The following is a 19784-nucleotide window of genomic DNA, read 5'->3' on the forward strand; positions in this document are numbered from 1 at the left end:
CAGGTTCCCAGCGCCGCCCCTCGGTCCCCCAGCCAAATATAACCTTCCAGTTGAAGCTGACACCGAACCAATTCTTGATGAAAACTGTGTACTCGGATGCGGTCAGCTCTGGCACAGGACACGTCTTCTCTCACAACTCCCCAATATGCTCAGAAATAATCCACTCCGCCCGCGGGGACGCACAACACAGAGGTCACAGTATTGTCACCTAAGACTCGCTACCCCACAGCCGGACTCCACCCGCTCTCCTGAGGGCAGGGAGTAGAACCAGAGGCTGCGAGGCGAGGACGCCCGGCCGAGACACCCCGCACTCACCCTCAAGTTCCCCTTGGTCCGTTGCTTGTTCTTCCCGCCCATGGTTGCAGTCCCAGCCGCACTCACACCCCGCAGTCCCAGGGTTGACGCGGCCGGAACACAACTTCCGGCCTCCAGCTTGATCCGGAAGAGGTCCAATGGAACGACTTCCCCCAGCCCACCCCTTCCGCCACCCACCCCGCGGTCCTAGGCCCCACTTCCGGCTCTTCCTCCCGCGCCCCTAACCATCTGCGGCCCGAATCGTCACAGGGAAAGCCACGCCCATCTGAGTGACGTTGGTGCTGTTCAATAGGAAGCCAGGCTTTGGACAAGGCGCTCCTGATCCTCCCTTGCTCGCTTTCCGGAGACGAGATTTGCTTCCTTAATTGCTGTCAGTAGAGTTGAGATGTTGTGCCGGAGGGTTGGTGGGAGATGTGGGCCGCTCAGCTTTACCCAGAACAATTCCTTGCGTAACCTATAGTTCTTTAACCTTTAATTTGCTCTGTTTTTCTTTACATCCCTGACTTCATCTTAAATTACTTTGTGTATTTATTCCTTCGCTTGTGTAACTCCCTCACCAGGAAGGCTTTCTGGGGCTTTGTTTCTTCACTGCTGTATCTCGGCAGTTCGAAAATAAACGGCACAATGTAGCCTCGCATTTGCTGATTGTTGGAGGGATGATTAAATGAAGTGCCTACTATGTGCTGGGTATTGTGCCAGGCTCCGTATATTCACCCTTGAGTGAAACGTGGGCCCTGCGTGCGGGGAGTCCAGTCTTGAGAGGCAGACAGTTGAATACAATATGAAGAGAAACGCTAAGGTGGGAGTGAGCTGAAGGACCCAAAGCAGCGCAGTACTGGCTCAAAGCCTGGTAGCGTGGAAAGAGTAGCTTAGGAAGGCTAGAAGGTTGGGGCTCCATGGCAGGAGAGACACGTGCCGAAAGGCCTTATAGTCAATGTTAAACTTGGGGAGTAGCAGAAACAGAGGTTTCCTTTTTTAAGGAAATTATTGGGTTACTGTACAATAATGAGTACACAGGTAGATGGCCTTTGGGTGGAAAAGAAGCAGAGACACATAGTATCGCTAATGGATAAAGAGGTTGAAGTTTAAAGACTCCTAAGACACTTGTTCGAAGGGAGAGAGCTGTACTATCAAAGAACTGGTTCAATACCCTTAATTGCTCGTTATTCGGCCATCATGATAGCTAGTTCCTTCTGGAGTCGGGTTGGGTCATCAATCAGTAAACAGTTCTTAGATGCTGAGAGCCTAACGTTTCTAGAGTTTATAATTAATGACAGCAAAGATACTCAATGTTTCCCTAGTTTTCCTAAAAGGATTTAAGACAACTTAAGGAATAGTGGGTCAGACAAAAGGTTAAAATACAAGTGGAACTAAATAAAAGCAATACTACAAAGTGAGATTTTTGAGTGCTGGGGAAGAGTTGTTTAATGCACTTAGATTCTGGATTTAGCTATGACCTCCCAGATATGTAGAGGAAAATTTGGGGCTTGTTACTCATTGTCTAACTGAAAACATAAAAGTCCATCTGTGAAAATACTTTTTTTCCACCCTCTCACTGGATTCCCAATATAGGAATTGAGGACAATAGTTGTGATGTAAAGATTTTGCAGTCACGATAGCCTGAGATCTAGATTACCATCATAATGATTGGTCCATAAATGTCATGTGTTTGTGGAATCAAAATAAGGTAATAGGTTAAGAAACTGTAACAGAAAAATAAAATTTTAAGGAATGACTAAAGAACAGCTAGGGCTTTATCTGAGATTCAACAAAAGGTTCCATGCGCTATGATTGCTTTCCAAAAACCTACAACTTCAAGATGAGCTCCTAGGCCAGATAAGTCCTTAAACCCAGAAGGGCCAGCCTTTCCAAAATATCAACTAGTTCCATCCCCCTATCCCATATTATCAACACTCCTTTCCAACATGAAAAAATTAGAATAGCCATAGCCCAAATACCCCTAAAGATTGGGAGAAAGATCAAAGGAGAAAATGGAGTTATAACAGATGGTAGGATTTAACAAATGAGTATGACTGCTGAATCATTATATTTGGAGCAGCTAGAAGGTAAAAACCTAAAATTGTGGAACCGTAACCCATCCCAACTCTGAAATCTTTTCTATAACTAATTGTTGTGGTGTGCTTTGAAATTTATTGTTTTTTTGTATACACGTAATTTTTCACAATAAAAAATATAAAAGGATGATTATGGTTGCTGAACCATTAATATAGATATTCTTTTTTGCTTTCTGGTATATTGGAGTAGACAGAGGGAAATATCTAAAATCTTTGAACTATAATTTGGCTGCCTTGATATTTCATAATGATGGTATAATGCCCTCACCTTGTGCTTTTGTGATTTTGTAAGAGCTGTTACTCCCTTTATCCTGTCTTTTTCTCAAAGTAACTTGTAAGGGCAAATGCCCTAATGGTAATGGAAGAACTTGAATCAACCATTAATTTATTCTAGCCCCAGTTTCACTCCTTTAGATCTGTGAATTGTTCTTACTTGTACTTACTATTGTAATGATCATTCTAGTCTGGTCACAGCCTTCCTATACTTACTATTGCAATGGTAACAACTCCATCTCCCCTTGCTCAAATCCATAAAAACCTTGAACCCACTAGACGGATTTTTGTAGACAGATTTTTGGGTCAATAGGCCATCTGAGCTCCTGCTTTGCACCTGGCAATAAACACTTTCTCTCTGAAACCCGGATGTTTCAGGAATTGGTCATTTGAGCCATTGGGCAGAGAATATACTGCCTTTGCCAGTATCGAAACCAGCAGTACAATTGTGGGGAAAGGGGGATTGGGGTAAAGTCAAAAAAGTTAATTTCATATATATTGAGGGAAAGTTTTCATTTTTGAATGGGATGAACAAGTAAAAAAGTAAATAGTTTTGGATTGGGTCCCTTCATCAAGAACAATTATTGGCAATCTTTTTTTGTATGTGAGCTGATAAATGTTAGGTTAGGGGCAGTAAATATTGGATTGTACCATATGAAATTGCCATTTTTGTAGGCCAAAATGAAAGCAATCAGCTTTTTAAAGTCTTATTTGATAAAAATGTGCCAATTTAGCATATTCTTCTTTCAACTGGACATTAAATGATGTAGTCCATTTTCATAAAATACAGGTATAGTTTTAGACTGTAAAAATTGTTGAAATACTGTGATTGCTGGATTGAGGAATGTTTTGTTTCTTCAAACATAATAGGGCTGGAGATAGTAGACGTCTAGAAAGTATGGTGACAAATTTCATAGCTCAATTCAATTGTCTTTGCTGCAATGATTCAAGCATTTTCATAAAAAAACGTTATAGGTCTTTATTAACTAATGTAGGTGTCTAAGGGGTTAAATTTTTTTTAAGGGGTTAATTTTTGATGCATGATTTCAATTTCTGGGCAATCTGGTTGTTACTCTTTTGGTTTTGTCAGATTTTAAAAGGAGTATGGATTATGCCTTTTCCAGACACCATATAGCCATTAGAATCCCTTTTGTTTCAATAATGGTCTCAGCACAAATTTGAGAAGTTGACCAGTATCCAACAATTGTTCTGAAACCTGACAATTATAGTACTGTATCTAAATTTTGTCACATACTTATGACCCCAAAATTGGCTCTCTTATTTCAAATATTAAGAGCAAGCGTACCATAGCAAACATTATGAATATATTCAACACTACTGAAATATATATCTGAATGCAATTAAAGGGGAAAATGCTAGATTGTATATATGGTGTTTTAGTTTGCTAAAGCTTCCAGGGTGCAATACACAAGAAACAGACTGGCTTAAAGAAAGGGAATTTATTTATTTACAAATTTACCGTTCCTTGTAGGAACTAGCAGCTTTCTTCTGTCTTTCTCTGTCACATGAGAAGGCACATGGCGACAACTGCTGGCCTTCTCTCTGGCTTCTGGGTTCAAACAGCTTTCCCTAGGGCATTTCCCTAGGGCGTTTCTCTTCTACATCTCAATAGTCTGGGTCTGAGCTCCTTTTCTCTCTTTCTGATATTTCCTTTTAAGCCTCTAGTAGATCAAATTAAAACATCACTCATTGTGGAAGGCACTCCCCTTAGCCAATGGCATATGTAATTAGCCATAGATGAATTTCACATGCTGATAATTTAAGTCCACAACAACAGAACAATTGATTACCATCATCTGGACAAGTTGACACCTGAACCTAACTACGACATGTGGTAACAGAATAAAAACCTTGGGCTTACGGTAACAGAATTAAACCGTGGACTACGGTTAATACTACAGTTTAAAAAAATGTGCTATCATCAACTGTAACAAATGTTCCACACCAATGTAAGGTGTTAATAATAGGGTGATATATGGGAATCTAGTATTTTGTGCATGCTTGTTCTACAAATCCACAACTTCTCTAACTAAAAAAAAGAAAAGAAGAAGAAGCATACCTCTGACCATCTGTATTCTCAATTTTCCTTCAATTGATGTGCTACTTGTATTTTTCACCTTCCCTTTTGTTGCCAGGTGTTGTGATGGAACAGTAGAAATTCTTCTTTTCTAAGTCTCTGAAAGGCCTTAAATGGTTGTTTGTGGGTTAGGTCAAACCACAGTTCTTAATTGATCTTCATTTTATATAAATGTAGGTCTTCTCAGCTCATTTTTTAAGAGCATATCCTTAGAATAAAATTTTTGAATCACCACTGAATACTCTTCATTACAGAACCCTCTTCAAAGTTCAAATTGCTATTTCTACCTCCCTTAGCTATAGTATTTTCATAGTCTGTCACCAAACTGGCTCCTAATGAGCCTGGTGGAAGTGATGGTGTGTGACTTTTAAGGCTCATTCGTAATGGCATTTCACCTCCCACCATGGCACCATAGTCTGTGGGTTGCTTGCTAGGAAGGAAACCAGTGATCACATCTTGCAGACACTCAAGCAACCCTGTAGAGAGGGCTACTTGGAGAAGAGTCAACTTGCCAGCTATGTCAATGTGTGACCTTGAAAATGTCCTTGTTGGTATGGTAACAAATTGAAAGAAAGCACAAGGAGCCTCTGATAGAGTGGTCATCTTTAATCATTCCCTCCACTCTGCTTTGCTCTCTCTCTCTCATAAGCCTTACAGAGCAATAGTCCCTGATATGCTAGATTACACAAAAGTAGCACTTTGCCAACAGGTGACATCCTGCAGTCCCAGTCAAGCTTTCAAGTGACTAGAGCTCAAGCTAACATGAAAGCAGCCTCATGAGAGATGCCAAACCAGAACTACCCAACCAAGGCACTCCTGAGCTCCTCACTTACAGAAATTGTGGGATAATAAATACTTCTAGTTGTTTTAATTCACTAAGTGTTGGGGTGATTTGTCATGTAATATTAGATAATTAGACAGGTATGTCTTTCATTAAATTGGTAATCAAGTTTTCTCTCATACATCTAGCACAATGGCAGCAGCTGTGGCAGAGCAGCAACAGTTCTACCTGCTCCTGGGAAACCTGCTCAGCCCTGACAATGTGGTCTGGAAACAGACAGAGGAAACCTATGAGAATATCCCAGGCCAGTCAGAGATCACATTCCTGTTTGTCAGGCTCATAATTTAAGGTATGGTAACTCTGGTCTGGTAGCAAATTAAAAGAAAGCACAAGGAGCCTCTGATAGAGTGGTCATCTTTAATCATTCCCTTCACTCTGCTTTGCTCTCTCTCTCTCTCATAAGCCTTACAGAGCAATAGTTCTTTATATGCTAGATTACATAAAAGTAGCACTTTGCCAACAGGTGACATCATTCATGGGATATATGATTGGTTACATAACAGGTGCTATGTTATGGCTACATAAACTATGCTGTATGAAGCTTTCCTGGAACTTCAGACATGGAAGCACTTATAGCAACCATCTAAGCAGGCTGTTTATGATAAACAGTTTCTCAGGCCTCACACTCTTACAAGTGGTCAGAAATATAACAGCTGCTAAGGAGGCTAGCCAAATGGCTAGACATCTTTTGTCCTCTGCATTTGATGAAGTCTATCCAACTCTTCCTCTGAAGTTCAGACTGCCATCAAGAGTGAACTACTAATGATTATTCAGATGGAAACACAATCTAGCATGAGAAAAAAAATTGTGATATTGCTCCAGTGCTGGCCAGGAATTTAATAGAGGAGGATGGTGTGGTAGTTAGATTCAGTTGTCACCTTGGCCTGGTGAAGATGCCTAGTTATATTGCTGTGGACATGAGCTGATGGCAGGTGAACTTCATCTGATGCTGATTACATCTGCAGTTGGCTAGGAGGTGTGCTTTCTGCAATGAATGATGTTTGATTTAATTGGCTGGTGCTTAAATGAGAGAGCTCAACGTAGCACAGCCCAAGCAGCTCAGCATACTTCATCTCAGCACTCACAGCTCAGTCCAGGTCTTTGGAGATGCAGAAAGGAATCACCCCAGGGAAAGTTGTTGTAACCAAGAGGCCCTGAGAGAAGGCCAGCAGAGATCACCCTGTGCCTTCCCACGTAAGAAAGAACCTCAGTCAAAAGTTAGCTGCCTTTCCTCTGAAGAACTAATGAAATAAATCCCCTTTTATTAAAAGCCAATTTGTCTCTGGTGTGTTGCATTCTGGCAGCTAGCAAAGTACAGTAGATTTGGTACCTGAGAAGTGGGGTGCTGCTGCAGCTTGCAAATACCAGATATGTTGGAACAGTTTTTTTGATGGATAAGGGGAAGACTTTGGAGGAACTGTGAAGAGAATGATGGAGAAGTCCTGGAGTGCTTGACAAGACTGTTGGTGTAAACGGAAACATTGCCAATCTGGACAAAGGGGGACACAGAAGGGAAGATTTGAAGTTTGCAGAGTGAGAACCATGAAAGCTCGGATTGGAAGCCAGGAACCTCAGCCAGGAGAGTGGGCCATCCATATACATGGTGTTCTAGTTTGCTAGCTGCTGGCCTCTGCTGGCCTTCTCTCCAGGCCCCTGGGTTCCAACAACTTTCCCCGGGGTGATCCTTTCTGCATCTCCAAAGGCCTGGGCTGAACTGCGAGTACTGAGATGAGGTATGCCGGAGCTGCTTATGCTGTGCTATGTTGTGTTCTCTCATTTAAGCACCAACCAATTAAGTCAAACGTCATTCATTGCAGCAGGCCCACCTCCTAACCGACTGCAGATGTACTTAGCAACAGATGAGGTTCACATACCATTGGCTCATGTCCGCAACAACAAAACTAGGTACGCTCACCTGGCCAAGTTGACAACTGAATCTAACTGCCACACATGGAGAGGGTGAGTTTACCCTGAAGGGCGAGGATGAGTCTCCCACCTCGTTGCAGTGGAAGAGTTGTGCAGCCTCAGGCCTTGGAAAATGTGTAGCATGCTCCTTGGGGGACTGGGAGAGCCTGGCTGCCACCACATGGAGGGGTTGAACGTGTCCCCTAGAAATGGCAGAGATCCCAGGTGTGGCCCTGACGCTTGGAGAGGGTGGAGCCAAGAAAAAGATGGTCTCCTCAGTGTCCCCTGAGGTTGATTCTGAAACAGGTGAACCACTGCACAGGCCCTTGAAAAAAGTGGGACTGCCACTTTCTAAAGCCAAAGGATAAATGACTTTCAGGCTTTGAAATTCAATGGTGTTTGCCCTGCAGGTTTTCCTTCCAATTTCTCCCTATGGATTCTGTGACTGTCCCGCCTTTGCATATTGGCTCCAGATAACTTGTTTTGAGATTCACAAGTCCACAGCTGGAGGAGAATTTTTTGCACCTTAATATTGTTTTAGGTGGTGCATGTAGTTGCCAAGTTGATAAGGGGTGGACATGTGGTAGTTAGATTCTGTTGTCAACTTGTCCAGGTGAAGATGCCAAGTTATATTGCTGTGGACATAAGCTGATGGCATGTGAACCTATCTGCTACTGGTTACATCTGCAGTAGGCTAGGAGGTATGCCTGCTGCAATGAATGATGTTTGATTTAATTGGCTGGTGCTTAAATGAGAGAGCTCAATGTAGCACAGCCCAAGCAGCTCAGCATACCTTATCTCACCACTCGCAGCTTAGCCCAGGCCTTTGGAGATGCAGAAAGGAATCACCCCGGGGAAAGTTGTTAGAACCCAGAGGTCTGGAGAGAAGGCCAGCAGAGATCATCCTATGCCTTTTCCCATGTAAGAAAGAACCTCATTTGAAAGTTAGCTGCCTTTCCTTGGAGGAACTTATGAAATAAATCCCCTTTTATTAAAAGCCAATCCGTCTTTGGTGTGTTGCATTCCGGCAGCTAGCAAACTAGAACAGGTGGCAACAACCAGTGACCTGAGGGTTTGAAGTTCCTTTTTGAGTCAGTCAGCTCTCAAAATATAGGTCTGCAAGTTTTCTGGACTTTTCCTGGATTTTTTGAGAATCAACAGCAGCAATCTCTTTAGTTGAGAATCTAAATCAACTATTTAGACACCATCAAACAGATGTTAGTTCAATTTATGCAAGATTAGGAACATCCATCCATCAGGACATTGTCTGCTAGTGTGACAGCTGCATTTATATTTGCAAATGAACATAGCATTGCTCTGTTTGAATATCTTTCAGATTTATTATTCGGATTCTCACAGGCTCTTAATGATTCATGCTACCAGAATGGTGATTGGTCTTAAAATCTCTCACTGAGATTGCAGATACTGGTGGAAGTATTTGCATCCTCATTTAGAAGCTACTCTACAGCTAAGTCTAAAGTTATGCAGAGACTTAGTCTCAATAATACACAATGCCAACTTGTTCTTGAAGTCATTGTGACCCTGTCTGAAACAACAGCTGCTCTATTAAGAAACAATACCGATATTGTTGTGCAGACTATTCCTTAGATGTTAGCAATGATAGCTGATCTAGAAGAAGATGAGGATTGGGCAAATGCTGACAAACTAGATGATGATTTTGACAGTAGTGCAGTTGCTGGTGAGAGTGCTTTCGACCAAATGGTTTGTGGACTTGGTGGAAAGCTTGTTCTACCAATGATCAAGGAACACATTATGCATCTGCTTCCAAATCCCGACTGGAAATATCAACATGTAGGATTGCTAGCTTTATCTGCCATCGGTGAAGAATGCCACCAGCAAATGCAAGGGATTCTAAATAAGAGAGTAAATTTTGTTTTGCTTTTTCTTCGGGATCCTCATCCAAGAGGCATGCAGCCTGTAATGCTGTGGAATAGATGGCTACAGAGTGTGCACCTGGTTTCCAAAATAAATTCCATGAGAAGGTTATTGCAGTTCTGTTGAAGTCAATGGAAGACCAAGGCAATCAACAGGTCCAGGCCCATGCAGCTGCTGCACTCATTAATTTTACTGAAGACTGTCCCGTATCACTAATAATTCCATATTTAGATAATTTGGTGAATCATTTGCATTCCATTATGGTACTGAAACTTCAAAAATCGATTTAGAAAGGCACCAAGTTAGTTTTGGAACAAGTTGTGACATCCATTGCATCAGTTGCAGATACCGCTAAAGAAAAATTTGTCCCCTACTATGATTTATTTATGCCATCACTAAAGCATATTTTGAGAATTAAGTTCAGAGGGAACTCAGACTTCTGAGAGGAAAAACTATTAAATCCATCAGCCTCATTGGTCTGGCTGTTGGGAAGAAAAATTCATGCAAAATGCATTAAATATGATGCAGCTATTACCGAAGACTCGGACAGACTTCAATGATATGGAAGATAATGATACTCAGATTTCTTACATGATCTCAGTATGGGCCAAAATGTGAAAAATCCTTGGAAAAGAATTTCAGCAATATCTTCCAGTGGTTATGGGGCCTTTACTGAAGACAGCTTCAATTAAACCTGAAGTAGCTTTTTTAGATACCCAAGACATGAGAATATGAAGTGATGTTTATGGTTGGGAATTTGTAAGCCTTGGAATTCAGCAAAGTTTTGGTATTAAACCTGCAGGACTGCAAGAAAAGTCAACTGCTTGCCAGATGTTGGTTTGCTATGCTAAGGAGTTAAAGGAAGGTTTTGTGGAATACACTGAATAAGTTGTCAAACTGAAGGTCCATTTATTGAAATTTTATTTCCATGATGGTGTTCAAGTGGCAGCAGCAGAATTCATGCCTCTTCTCCTGGAATGTGCAAGAGTTCGTGGTCCTGAGTATCTCACACAGATGTGGTGTTTTATGTGTGATACTCTAATCAAGACCACTGGCACAGAACCAGATTCAGATGTCCCCTCAGAAATAATGCATTCTTTTGCAAAGTGCATTAAGTAATGGGAGATAGATGCTTTAACAATGAAGACTTTGAAGACCTGGGAGGTATATTGAAAACAAAACTTGAAGAACATTTTAAAAATCAAGAATTGCAACAAGTTAAAAGACAAGATGAAGACTATGGTGAACAAGTTGAAGAATCACTATAAGATGAGGATGATAATGGTGTTTATATTCTGACCAAAGCGTCAAATATTTTACACCCAATATTCAGTAGTTATGAGGAAAAGGTGTTATACCGTTGTTTGAACAGCTGCTTCCATTAATTGTCAACCTAATTTGTCCATATAGACCATGGCCAGACAGACAATGGGGATTGTGCATTTTTGATGATGTTATAGAACACTGTAGTCCAGCTTTATTTAAATATGTGGAATATTTCTTAAGGCCAATGCTCCAATATGTATGTTTCAACAACCCAGAAGTCAGAGAAGCTACTGCATATGACCTAGGGGTCATGGCACAGTATGACAGGGATAACTATCATCCTTTTTTACAGAAGCACTTCCACTGCTGGTAAGAGTTACTCAGTCTGCAAATTATAAGACCAAAGGAAATGTCAGTGCTACAGAAAGCTGCATTTCAGCAGTAGGGAAGATCATGAAATTCAAACCTAACTGTGTAAATGTCTAGGAAGTCCTACCATATTGGTTATCTTGGTTCCCTCTGCATTAAAAAAGGGGAAACTGTTCAAACTTTCAATTTATCTATGTGACTTAACTGAAAGCAGTCACCCAATTGTTCTTGGCCCGAACAATTCCAATCTGCCCAAAATATTCAGTGTAATTGCAGAAAGAGAAATGCATGAGGTGCTTAAACATGAAGTTCTTTGTGCCAAATATCTGGCTAATGTTGTTTGTCGATTACAGACTTCTGGAGGATTGTGGACTGAATGCATAGCACTGCTCGGTCCTGAGCAGCAGGCAGCCATGCAAGAGCTCCTGAATTCGGTTTGAAGACCCCTAATATCACCCACCAGAAAACTAACTCTAAATAAACGTTTACCCTTTTCTTTAGGCTTCTTTGTTTTGTTTTTTTGAGCAAAAGAGAATGGTAGCTTGTGTAGGCCATTCTTCTGCCAAGCCACAACAGCAGAAAGAGAATCACTGTGTTTCAGAATGGTTTTTAAATGGATTTCTATCACACCACTGAAGAAGTTCTCTGTAAACCTACAGTAACACCGAAGAGTATTTTTCTGTTGGTACAAGCCACCCAGGTGAAGGCAAAAGGGAAATGTTCTCATTAGAAATAAGGAAATCTAAGAAAAAAATTTTAAATCAGTTGCTCAGCATAAATATGCATTAAATTGCTACACATATAGTCAAGTTGTAATGGAGAGGCTGGAGGGAACTGCCTGAAAATGTGGAGCTGTGCTCTGGTGGCCATGTTTCTTGGAGATAATTGTATGATGATATGTCTGTCACAGTGTGACTGTGTGGTTGTGAGAGCCTTGTGTCTGATGCTCTTTTGTCTACCTTATCAACGGACAAGTAAAACATATGGATTAAAAATTAATAAATAATAGGGGGAACAAATGTTAAAATAAATTTAGTAGATTGAAATGCTGGTGATCGGTGAAGGGGAGAGGTAAGGGGTATGGTATGTATGGATTTTTTTCTGCCTTTTTATTGCTTTTTCTGAATTGATGCAGATATTCTAGGAAATGATGATGATGATGAATATACAACTATGTGATGATAGTGTGAGTTATCGATTATATAACAAGAACTGAATGATCATATGATAAGAATGTATGTGTTTTTATGTGGTTATGTATCATAAAAAATGAATAAGTTAAAAAAATAAAAAAGAAAGGGAGGGGTAAGAGGTATGGTATATATGAATTTTTTTCCGTTGTCTTTTTATTTCTTTTTCTGAATTGATGCAAATGTTCTAAGAAATGATGATAAATATGCAACTATGATGATATTGTGAATTGCTGATTATATATATAGAATGGAATGATCATATGTTAAGAATGTGTTTCTTTGTCATCATATTTTTTTAAATTTTAAAATTAGTAAAAAAATTTTTTTAATTGCTCTACATAGTGTTAATTCTATTAATTGGAGTGTGAGTCTTTGTAAGGTAAAATGAAGCCTTCTACCCAGCAAACCAGTAGATCCAAAAGTTGAAAAACTGAAGACAAAAGCAAGCACGAAGATCTGATATTTGATGTCACTTTTGGTTCCTTTTCCCAAAAGGCTTATGCAATGACTCAACTTGGAAAGCTTTCAGCTTCCAGCCATTGAATGTGAAATGTCACTGTCTGACAGTAGTCAAATTCACTTCTCAATAAACAACATTGAAATACAAAAAAAAAGAAAGAAATAATCAAAAAGACTCCCAACTTTTAAAAAGCACTATATTATTTACTTCCATGGAAAAAAGAAACAAGCAATAACAAAAACAACTCAAACATCAAATGAAATTAAAGAGTACACCATTATAGATTCTAAAGCGCACTGTGAGAAATATAATTTATGCCAACTTTAACTTATATTGGTCAATATTGATTAGTTTTGTAGAACAATGTAATATGTTGAATGGATACACTTATTATGGCCTTGGAAGACCCTGAAAATTATAAAATATGGAGACTTATTTGAGGTTTGTATCATTGAGTGAACCAACAGATCCAGTTGTCAGTGATATTTGCATTTATATTATTCCTCTTGCTTTCAACATTTTTTTAACCTGACTCTGCAGGTACTGTTTTAAATGCTAGAATTAAGAAAGATACAGCATGCTTTCATTTTATATGTGATTTTGGTTCAATCTGATTAGGTTTTCAATTTATATTGTGACACTGGGGAAGAGCCAGTGCTCAATGCTATGGATGAAGTTAGGCAAGTTTTAAAACAACAAAAATAAGGGGCAAACAGTAAGAGAACACCATTGTAGGTAGAGTAAATACCATGCACCAAGATCCAGACATTTGAGAATGCATTATTTATTTGGATAATCGCATAGTTCTAAATAGCAGAGGGCAGATGAGAGTTGAGCCCAGCTTGCTTCCTCTGAAACATGTGTGGGATAATTTGCCCTGGAAGATGCTTATAAATTAAGCTAGAAAATTTTAATTTTATATAGTTGACCAATTGAGAAATATGGAAGGGTTTTAAGTAAAAGAGTGACAAAAGCACATGTATCTTTTAGGAGGAAACTTGTGGCATAATTATGAAGAATTAATTGGACAGGGTCACACCAGGAAGGACTATTGCAGTAATTCAGCTGAGGTGAGCACCTGATCAGTCACAGCAAAGTAGCAGACACTATTGGTTAGCTAAACCAATGACTGTTCCTAATTTTCTCTCCTGTTATCTCCACAATAAAGGCTGCAAAGACAAATACTAGCTCTTCTGCCCTCCCTTACAGCTAAATGTTGCCATGGCATCAGCTCTGGTCAATGAGATTTAAGAGACAGTCTGCTAGGAGAACTTACAAAAACTGTCTTCACTGATAACAAGAAGAGAAAATCTCCCTAGTACTGTTTTTCCTCCTTCTTGCCTTCAAAGTAGAATTTATTTCTGAAGCTTTAGTAACCATCTTGAAAATAAGAGACAAGCCTGAAGACTAAAAGCCAACTTTCTGAAAATGACATGGTAGAAAGGAAGATCCTGGGTTATCAATGGCATCACTAAACCGGAGAACCAACACTAACTCTGAACTTCTGGTTATATGAGAAAAGTAATCTATAAATTTAAATCACCAGTTACTTACAGCCAAAAGCATTTTTTTTTTTTGCTTTATTTCCTTAAACATTCCCTTCATCCTTTCTCTTGGGCCAAAATCATTCTTAACTGGTACAAGCCCTAAAGGGAATTAAGGGCTTGAGAGAACTTTCCAAAGTACAATTTACATGACTTGGTAAATATTCTCATCTGTGATGTGAAAATTAGCTATCAAGATGCTGATTAAATATGGCATAGTGAAAAGGATGAGTCAAGGAAATGTAGATCTCTTTGACAGGAATTCTTAGTACTGCAATTGCACACAACGATTGTTGCATGTACATTGTTCCTTATGCTTTTATTAGAATTTCAACTGGCATCTATGTTTGAAAGAGACAAGGAACAACCCTTTATGAGTTCCATATATATTTCAAATATAGAAATAAAAATGTAAGGTTTTTAAGGAGAGCAGTTGAGGTCTGAGATTGTTGCTTTGGAGTTTTATAGAGATTGGAGCATTTGTTAATGATGAGGGTCAAGGTATTCCCATATGAGGTCTATGACTAAGTGTAGTAGTGAGGGAAATTGTGGAAATCCATGAGTTTTAGGGGCTATGAGAGCATCTTAATACATCTCTTATTTTACATGGAAGCATTATTACAACAGTTGTGGAGAAAAAAAGAGAGAGTCAGATATTAAAGTTCACAATAAACTAGAAAACCAATCAAGATCACAAAATATGACCACAATTATGAAAGGCAGGATGTCAGTTTCCTAGGACTGCTAAAACATAATATATCAACTAAGTGGCTTAAAAACAACATAACTTTGTTGTTTCACAGTTCTGGAGCCTAGAAGTCTGAAATTAAAATATCTGCTTACTCCCTCTGAAACATGTATAGAATAATCCTCCCTTGACTCTTCCTAGATTTTGGTGGAGGCTGGCATCGAGTATTCCTTGGCATTCCTTGTCCTGCAGCTGCAGCACTTCAATCTCTGCCTCAATCATCAAGACCTTTCCCCATCTATCTTCTCTTTTTCTTAAAAGAACATCATATTGATGTCCTAATCCTGTTTAGCCTCATATTAACAATCACATCTTCAAAGACCTTATTTTCAAATAAGGTCACATTAACTGGGTCAGAGGTTAGGACTTGAACATGTTTTGGGGAAACACAATTCAGCCTGTGACACAGGATATGGTAGAACTTGGCATGAGCCAAGATAGGCAGTTTCATGCAAAGGTAGCCACAGAATGACATGGTAGTGATGGTGGGAACATAGGAGAATGTTAGAAATTTTAAAGTGATGCATTCTCGGGCATCACCTTGGGGACTTGTTAGAAATGCAGGCCCACTTCAGAACTATTTAATCAGATTCTGTATTTTAATAACATCCTCAGGTCTTGTTAAAATTTGAAAGTACTCCTCCCCCCGGACTTCTGGGCCAAGACAGCGGCTTAACAGTGTGCGCATTTTAGTTCCTCCAGAACAACTACTAAATAACCAGAAGCAGTACAGAACAGCTCCTGGGGCCACGTCAGTGGCTGGACACACAGCATACCCCAATCTGGACCATCTGGACTGACCGTGAGCCCCTCCAGAAGCACGAGTTCCCCAAGCCACAGCGGCCGGCACCCCTCCCCCACAGGCTGCTTCCCTGAGGGGAAAGGAAAGAGACTTTACCAGCAGCAGAGGCTGAGCCCAACCAAACACCAATTGTGGAATTAATTAACAAATTCTGATCACTAAAAATAGGCCCCCAGCTCAGGTGAACCTGGTCAAAGCAGAGGCCGCTCATTTTTGCCCCGGTGCCAAGGGGGCGGGGCTGATGGAAAAAGGAAAAAAAAAGAAGGAAACAGAGGTTTTTGTGGTTGTGTTTCTACAAAGTCTTGAATGCCTTTGGATACAGTGGCAGGGCTCCTCAGGCTGCAACTGCCCCAGGCATAGGCAGCTCAAACTCATTTGAGGGCATGTCTGGAGACTGTGCCTTTCCCAGGGGAGGGGTGAAGCCCAACTCAGGTGGAATCGCTCTCTCAAGGAATTCAGACACAAGGGCTTGGTAATTTGAAGCCATTAAAACCAGCCTGAAAATTCTCCTTGGTCTCCACCATGCCCCCAGCCAAAGTTAAAGGTACTGCATCATCTTATGCTGGTGGGACCTGCAGGCAGACAAGCACCACATACTGGGCAGGATAAGAAAAACAGAGTCCTGAGACTTCACAGGAAAGTCTTTCGACCTACTGGGTCTCACCCTCGGGGAAAACCAACTCAGGTGACTCTTTCCTCCTGATAGGAGGCCAGTTTGGTCTGGGAAAATCCGGCTGTGGTCTATAATACCTAGGTAGACCCGCCTAAGTGGGGGGGGGGGGGGGGGAAGGCACCATACAAGCAGGGCAAGAAACAAGAAAACAAGAACTGAAAAATTCTCCTCTGTTAAACGAAACTTAAGTTAGAGGTCCAGATAAAGCTGAATTGAATGTCAAAGAACAAATAGACAACAAATTCATCCAGCAATAAAAACCCTAAGTAAAAGAAGTGCAAGCAATCTCCAGAATAAACTAATTAAGGTAATTGTCTAGATGCCAGCAAAAAATAACAAATCACACTAGGAAAATTGAAGATATGACCCAGTTAAAGGAACAAACCAATAATTCAAATGAGATACAGGAGCTGAAACATTTAATTCAGAATATATGAACAGACATGTAAAACCTTATCAAAAACCAAATCAACGAATTGAGGGAGGATATAAAGAAGGCAAGGAATGAACAAAAAGAAGAAATTGAAAGTCTGAAAAAACAAATCACAGAACTTATGGGAATGAAAGGCATGGCAGAAGAGATGAAAAAAACAATGGAAACCTACAATGGTAGATTTCGGGAGACAGAACATAGGATTTCTGAACTAGAGGATGGAACCTCTGAAATGTGGCAAGAAAAAGAAAATATAGGGAAAAGAATGGAAAAACATGAACAGGAACTCAGGGAACTGAAAGACAATAAGAGGCACACGAATATATGTGTTGTGGGTGTCCAGAAGGGGAAGAGAAGGGAAAAGGAGAAAAACTAATGGAGGAAATTATCACTGAAAATTTCCCAACTCTTATGAAAGACTTAAAATTACAGATCCAAGAAGTGCAGCGTACCCCAAAGAGAATAGATCCAAATAGACGTCCTCCAAGACACTTACTAATCACATGTCAGAGGTCAAAGAGAAAGAGAGAATTTTGAAAGCAGCAAGAGAAAAGCAATCCATCACATACAAGGGGAGCTCAATAAGACTATGCATAGACTTCTCAGCAGAAACCATGGAGGTGAGAAGACAGTGGGATGATATATTTAAATTATTTAAAGAGAAAAACTGCCAACCAAGAATTCTATATTCAGCAAAAATGTCCTACAAAAATGAGGGAGAAATTAAAACATTTGCAGACCAAAAAATCACTGAGAGAATTTGTGACCAAGAGACCAGCTCTGCAAGAAATACTAAAGGGAGCACTAGAGACAGATACGAAGACAGAAGAGAGAGGTGTGGAGAAGAGTATAGAAAGGAAGACTATGAGTAAAGGTAAAAAGAAGGAAAATTAGATATGACAGATAAAATCCCAAAGGCAAAATGGTAGAAGAAAGTACTACCCGTGCAGTATTAACACTAAATGTTAAAGGATTAAACTCCCCAATCAAAAGACATAGACTGGCAGAATGGATTAAAAAACAAGACCCATCTATATGCTGTCTCTACTCAAAGGATATGAAAGCAAGGACACAAACGGACATTTGCACACCAATGTTTATAGCAGAATTATTTACAATTACCAAGAGATGGAAACAGCCAAAATGCCCATCAACGGATGGGTGGCTAAACAAACTGTAGCATATACATATGATGGAATATTATGCAGTTGTAAGACAGAATAAAGTTATGAAGTATGTAACAACATGGCTGGACCTTAAGGACATTATGCTGAATGTGATATGATAGCAAAGACACAAACGGACATTGCACACCAATGTTTATAGCAGCATTATTTACAATTACGAAAAGATGGAAACAGCCAAAATGCCCATCAACAGACGGGTGGATAAACAAACTGTGGCATATACATATGATGGAATATTATGCAGCTGTAAGACAGAATAATGTTATGAAATATATAACAACATGGGTGGACCTTAAGGACATTATGCTGAGTGTGATTAGCCAAAAACAAAAGGACAAATACTGTATGGTCTCACTGATATGAACTGACATTAGTGAATAAACTTGGAATATTTCGTTGGTAACAGAGACCATCAGGACATAGAAATAGGGTAAGATATTGGGTAACTGGAGCTGAAGGGATACAGATTGTGCAACAGGACTGAATATAAAAACTCAGAAATGGACAGCACAACACTACCTAACTGTAATACAATTATGTTAAAACACTGAATGAAGCTGAATGTGAGAATGACAGAGGGAGGAGGGCTGGGGGCATAAATGAAATCATAAAGAAAGATAGACAATAAAGATTGAGATGGCATAATCTAGGAATGCCTAGAGTGTATAATGGTTGAACAACTTAAGTACATGGAACCTTGGGTAAGACATTAGATTTTATTGGTTTGTCCAGAGTGAAGCCCCAATGAATCCCAGAGTGATTTGATCAGTGAGTGGAAAATATTTGCAAAGTCCCCTTCAGGGAATGGTGAGAACAGGGGAAAATTCAACCTCCCCAAGTTGAATTATTGATATTCTCACAAGCAGTGTGGACAACCAAAGCTATAGGCTGAGCCCCCAGTCTTGGGGTTTGTTTACAAGAAACTTAAGCCTACAAAGGATAGGTCAAGCCTACTTAAAATTAGGCCTAAGAGTCACCCCCAAGAGAACCTCTTTTGTTGCTCAGATGTGGCCTCTTTCTCCAGCCAACACAACAAGCAAACTCACCACTCTCCCCCTGTCTACATGGGACATGACTCCCAGGGGTGTGGACCTTCCTGGCAATGTGGGACAGGAAATATAGAATGAGCTGAGACTCAGCATCAGGGGATTGAGAAAACCTTCTTGACCAAAAGGGGGAAGAATGAAATGAGACAAAGTGTCAATGGCTGTGAGATTCCAAACAGAGTTGAGAGGTTATCCTGGAGGTTATTCTTATGCATTAAGTAGATATCACCTTGTTATCCAAGATGTAATGGAGAGGCTGGAGGGAACTGCCTGAAAATGTAGAGCTGTGTTCCAGTAGCCATGTTTCTTGATGATGATTGTATAATGATATAGCTTTCACAATGTGACTGTGTGATTGTGAAAATCTTTTGTCTGATGCTCCTTTTATCTACCTCGCCAACAGATGAGTAAATAATAGGGGGAACAAATGTTAAAATAAATTCAGTTTGAAATGCGAGTGATCAATGAAAGGGAGGGGTAAAGGGTATGGTATGTAAAATTATTTTTTTCTTTTTCTGTTTTATTTTTCTGTTGTCTTTTTATTTCTTTTTCTGAATTGATGCAAATTTTCTAAGAAATGATCATGATGATGAATGTGCAACTATGTGATGATATTGTGAATTACTGATTATATATGTAGAGCAGAATGATCATATATTA

General features: G+C 39.9%; 1 protein-coding gene and 1 pseudogene across 6 annotated transcripts in view; one reads left to right on the forward strand and one right to left on the reverse strand.

The window, feature by feature from the left end:
- LTN1 (listerin E3 ubiquitin protein ligase 1) overlaps positions 1-839 on the reverse strand; it is a 111796-nt gene extending 110957 nt beyond the window's left edge. For 2 of the 5 annotated variants that reach the window (XR_013158632.1, XM_077118787.1), the window contains exon 1: positions 316-737. Coding sequence is in view for 2 of the 5 variants with exons in the window: in XM_077118787.1 (XP_076974902.1) it covers positions 316-357 (42 nt within the window). In the remaining 3 variants the exon portion in view is untranslated. Of the gene's footprint in view, positions 1-315 lie in introns of all 5 variants that reach the window. The other 3 variants (XR_013158634.1, XR_013158633.1, XM_077118788.1) reach the window with 2 other exon arrangements.
- On the forward strand, positions 217-11523 carry LOC143648570 (importin-5-like; annotated as a pseudogene). Its single transcript, XR_013158635.1, has 4 exons — positions 217-685; positions 5731-5868; positions 6212-6454; positions 8556-11523. The product of XR_013158635.1 is annotated as an importin-5-like (transcript).
- Positions 11524-19784: the final 8261 nt, after the last annotated feature.

The sequence above is a fragment of the Tamandua tetradactyla genome, chromosome 10 (assembly GCF_023851605.1).
Source record: "Tamandua tetradactyla isolate mTamTet1 chromosome 10, mTamTet1.pri, whole genome shotgun sequence".
Lineage (NCBI taxonomy): Eukaryota > Metazoa > Chordata > Mammalia > Pilosa > Myrmecophagidae > Tamandua > Tamandua tetradactyla.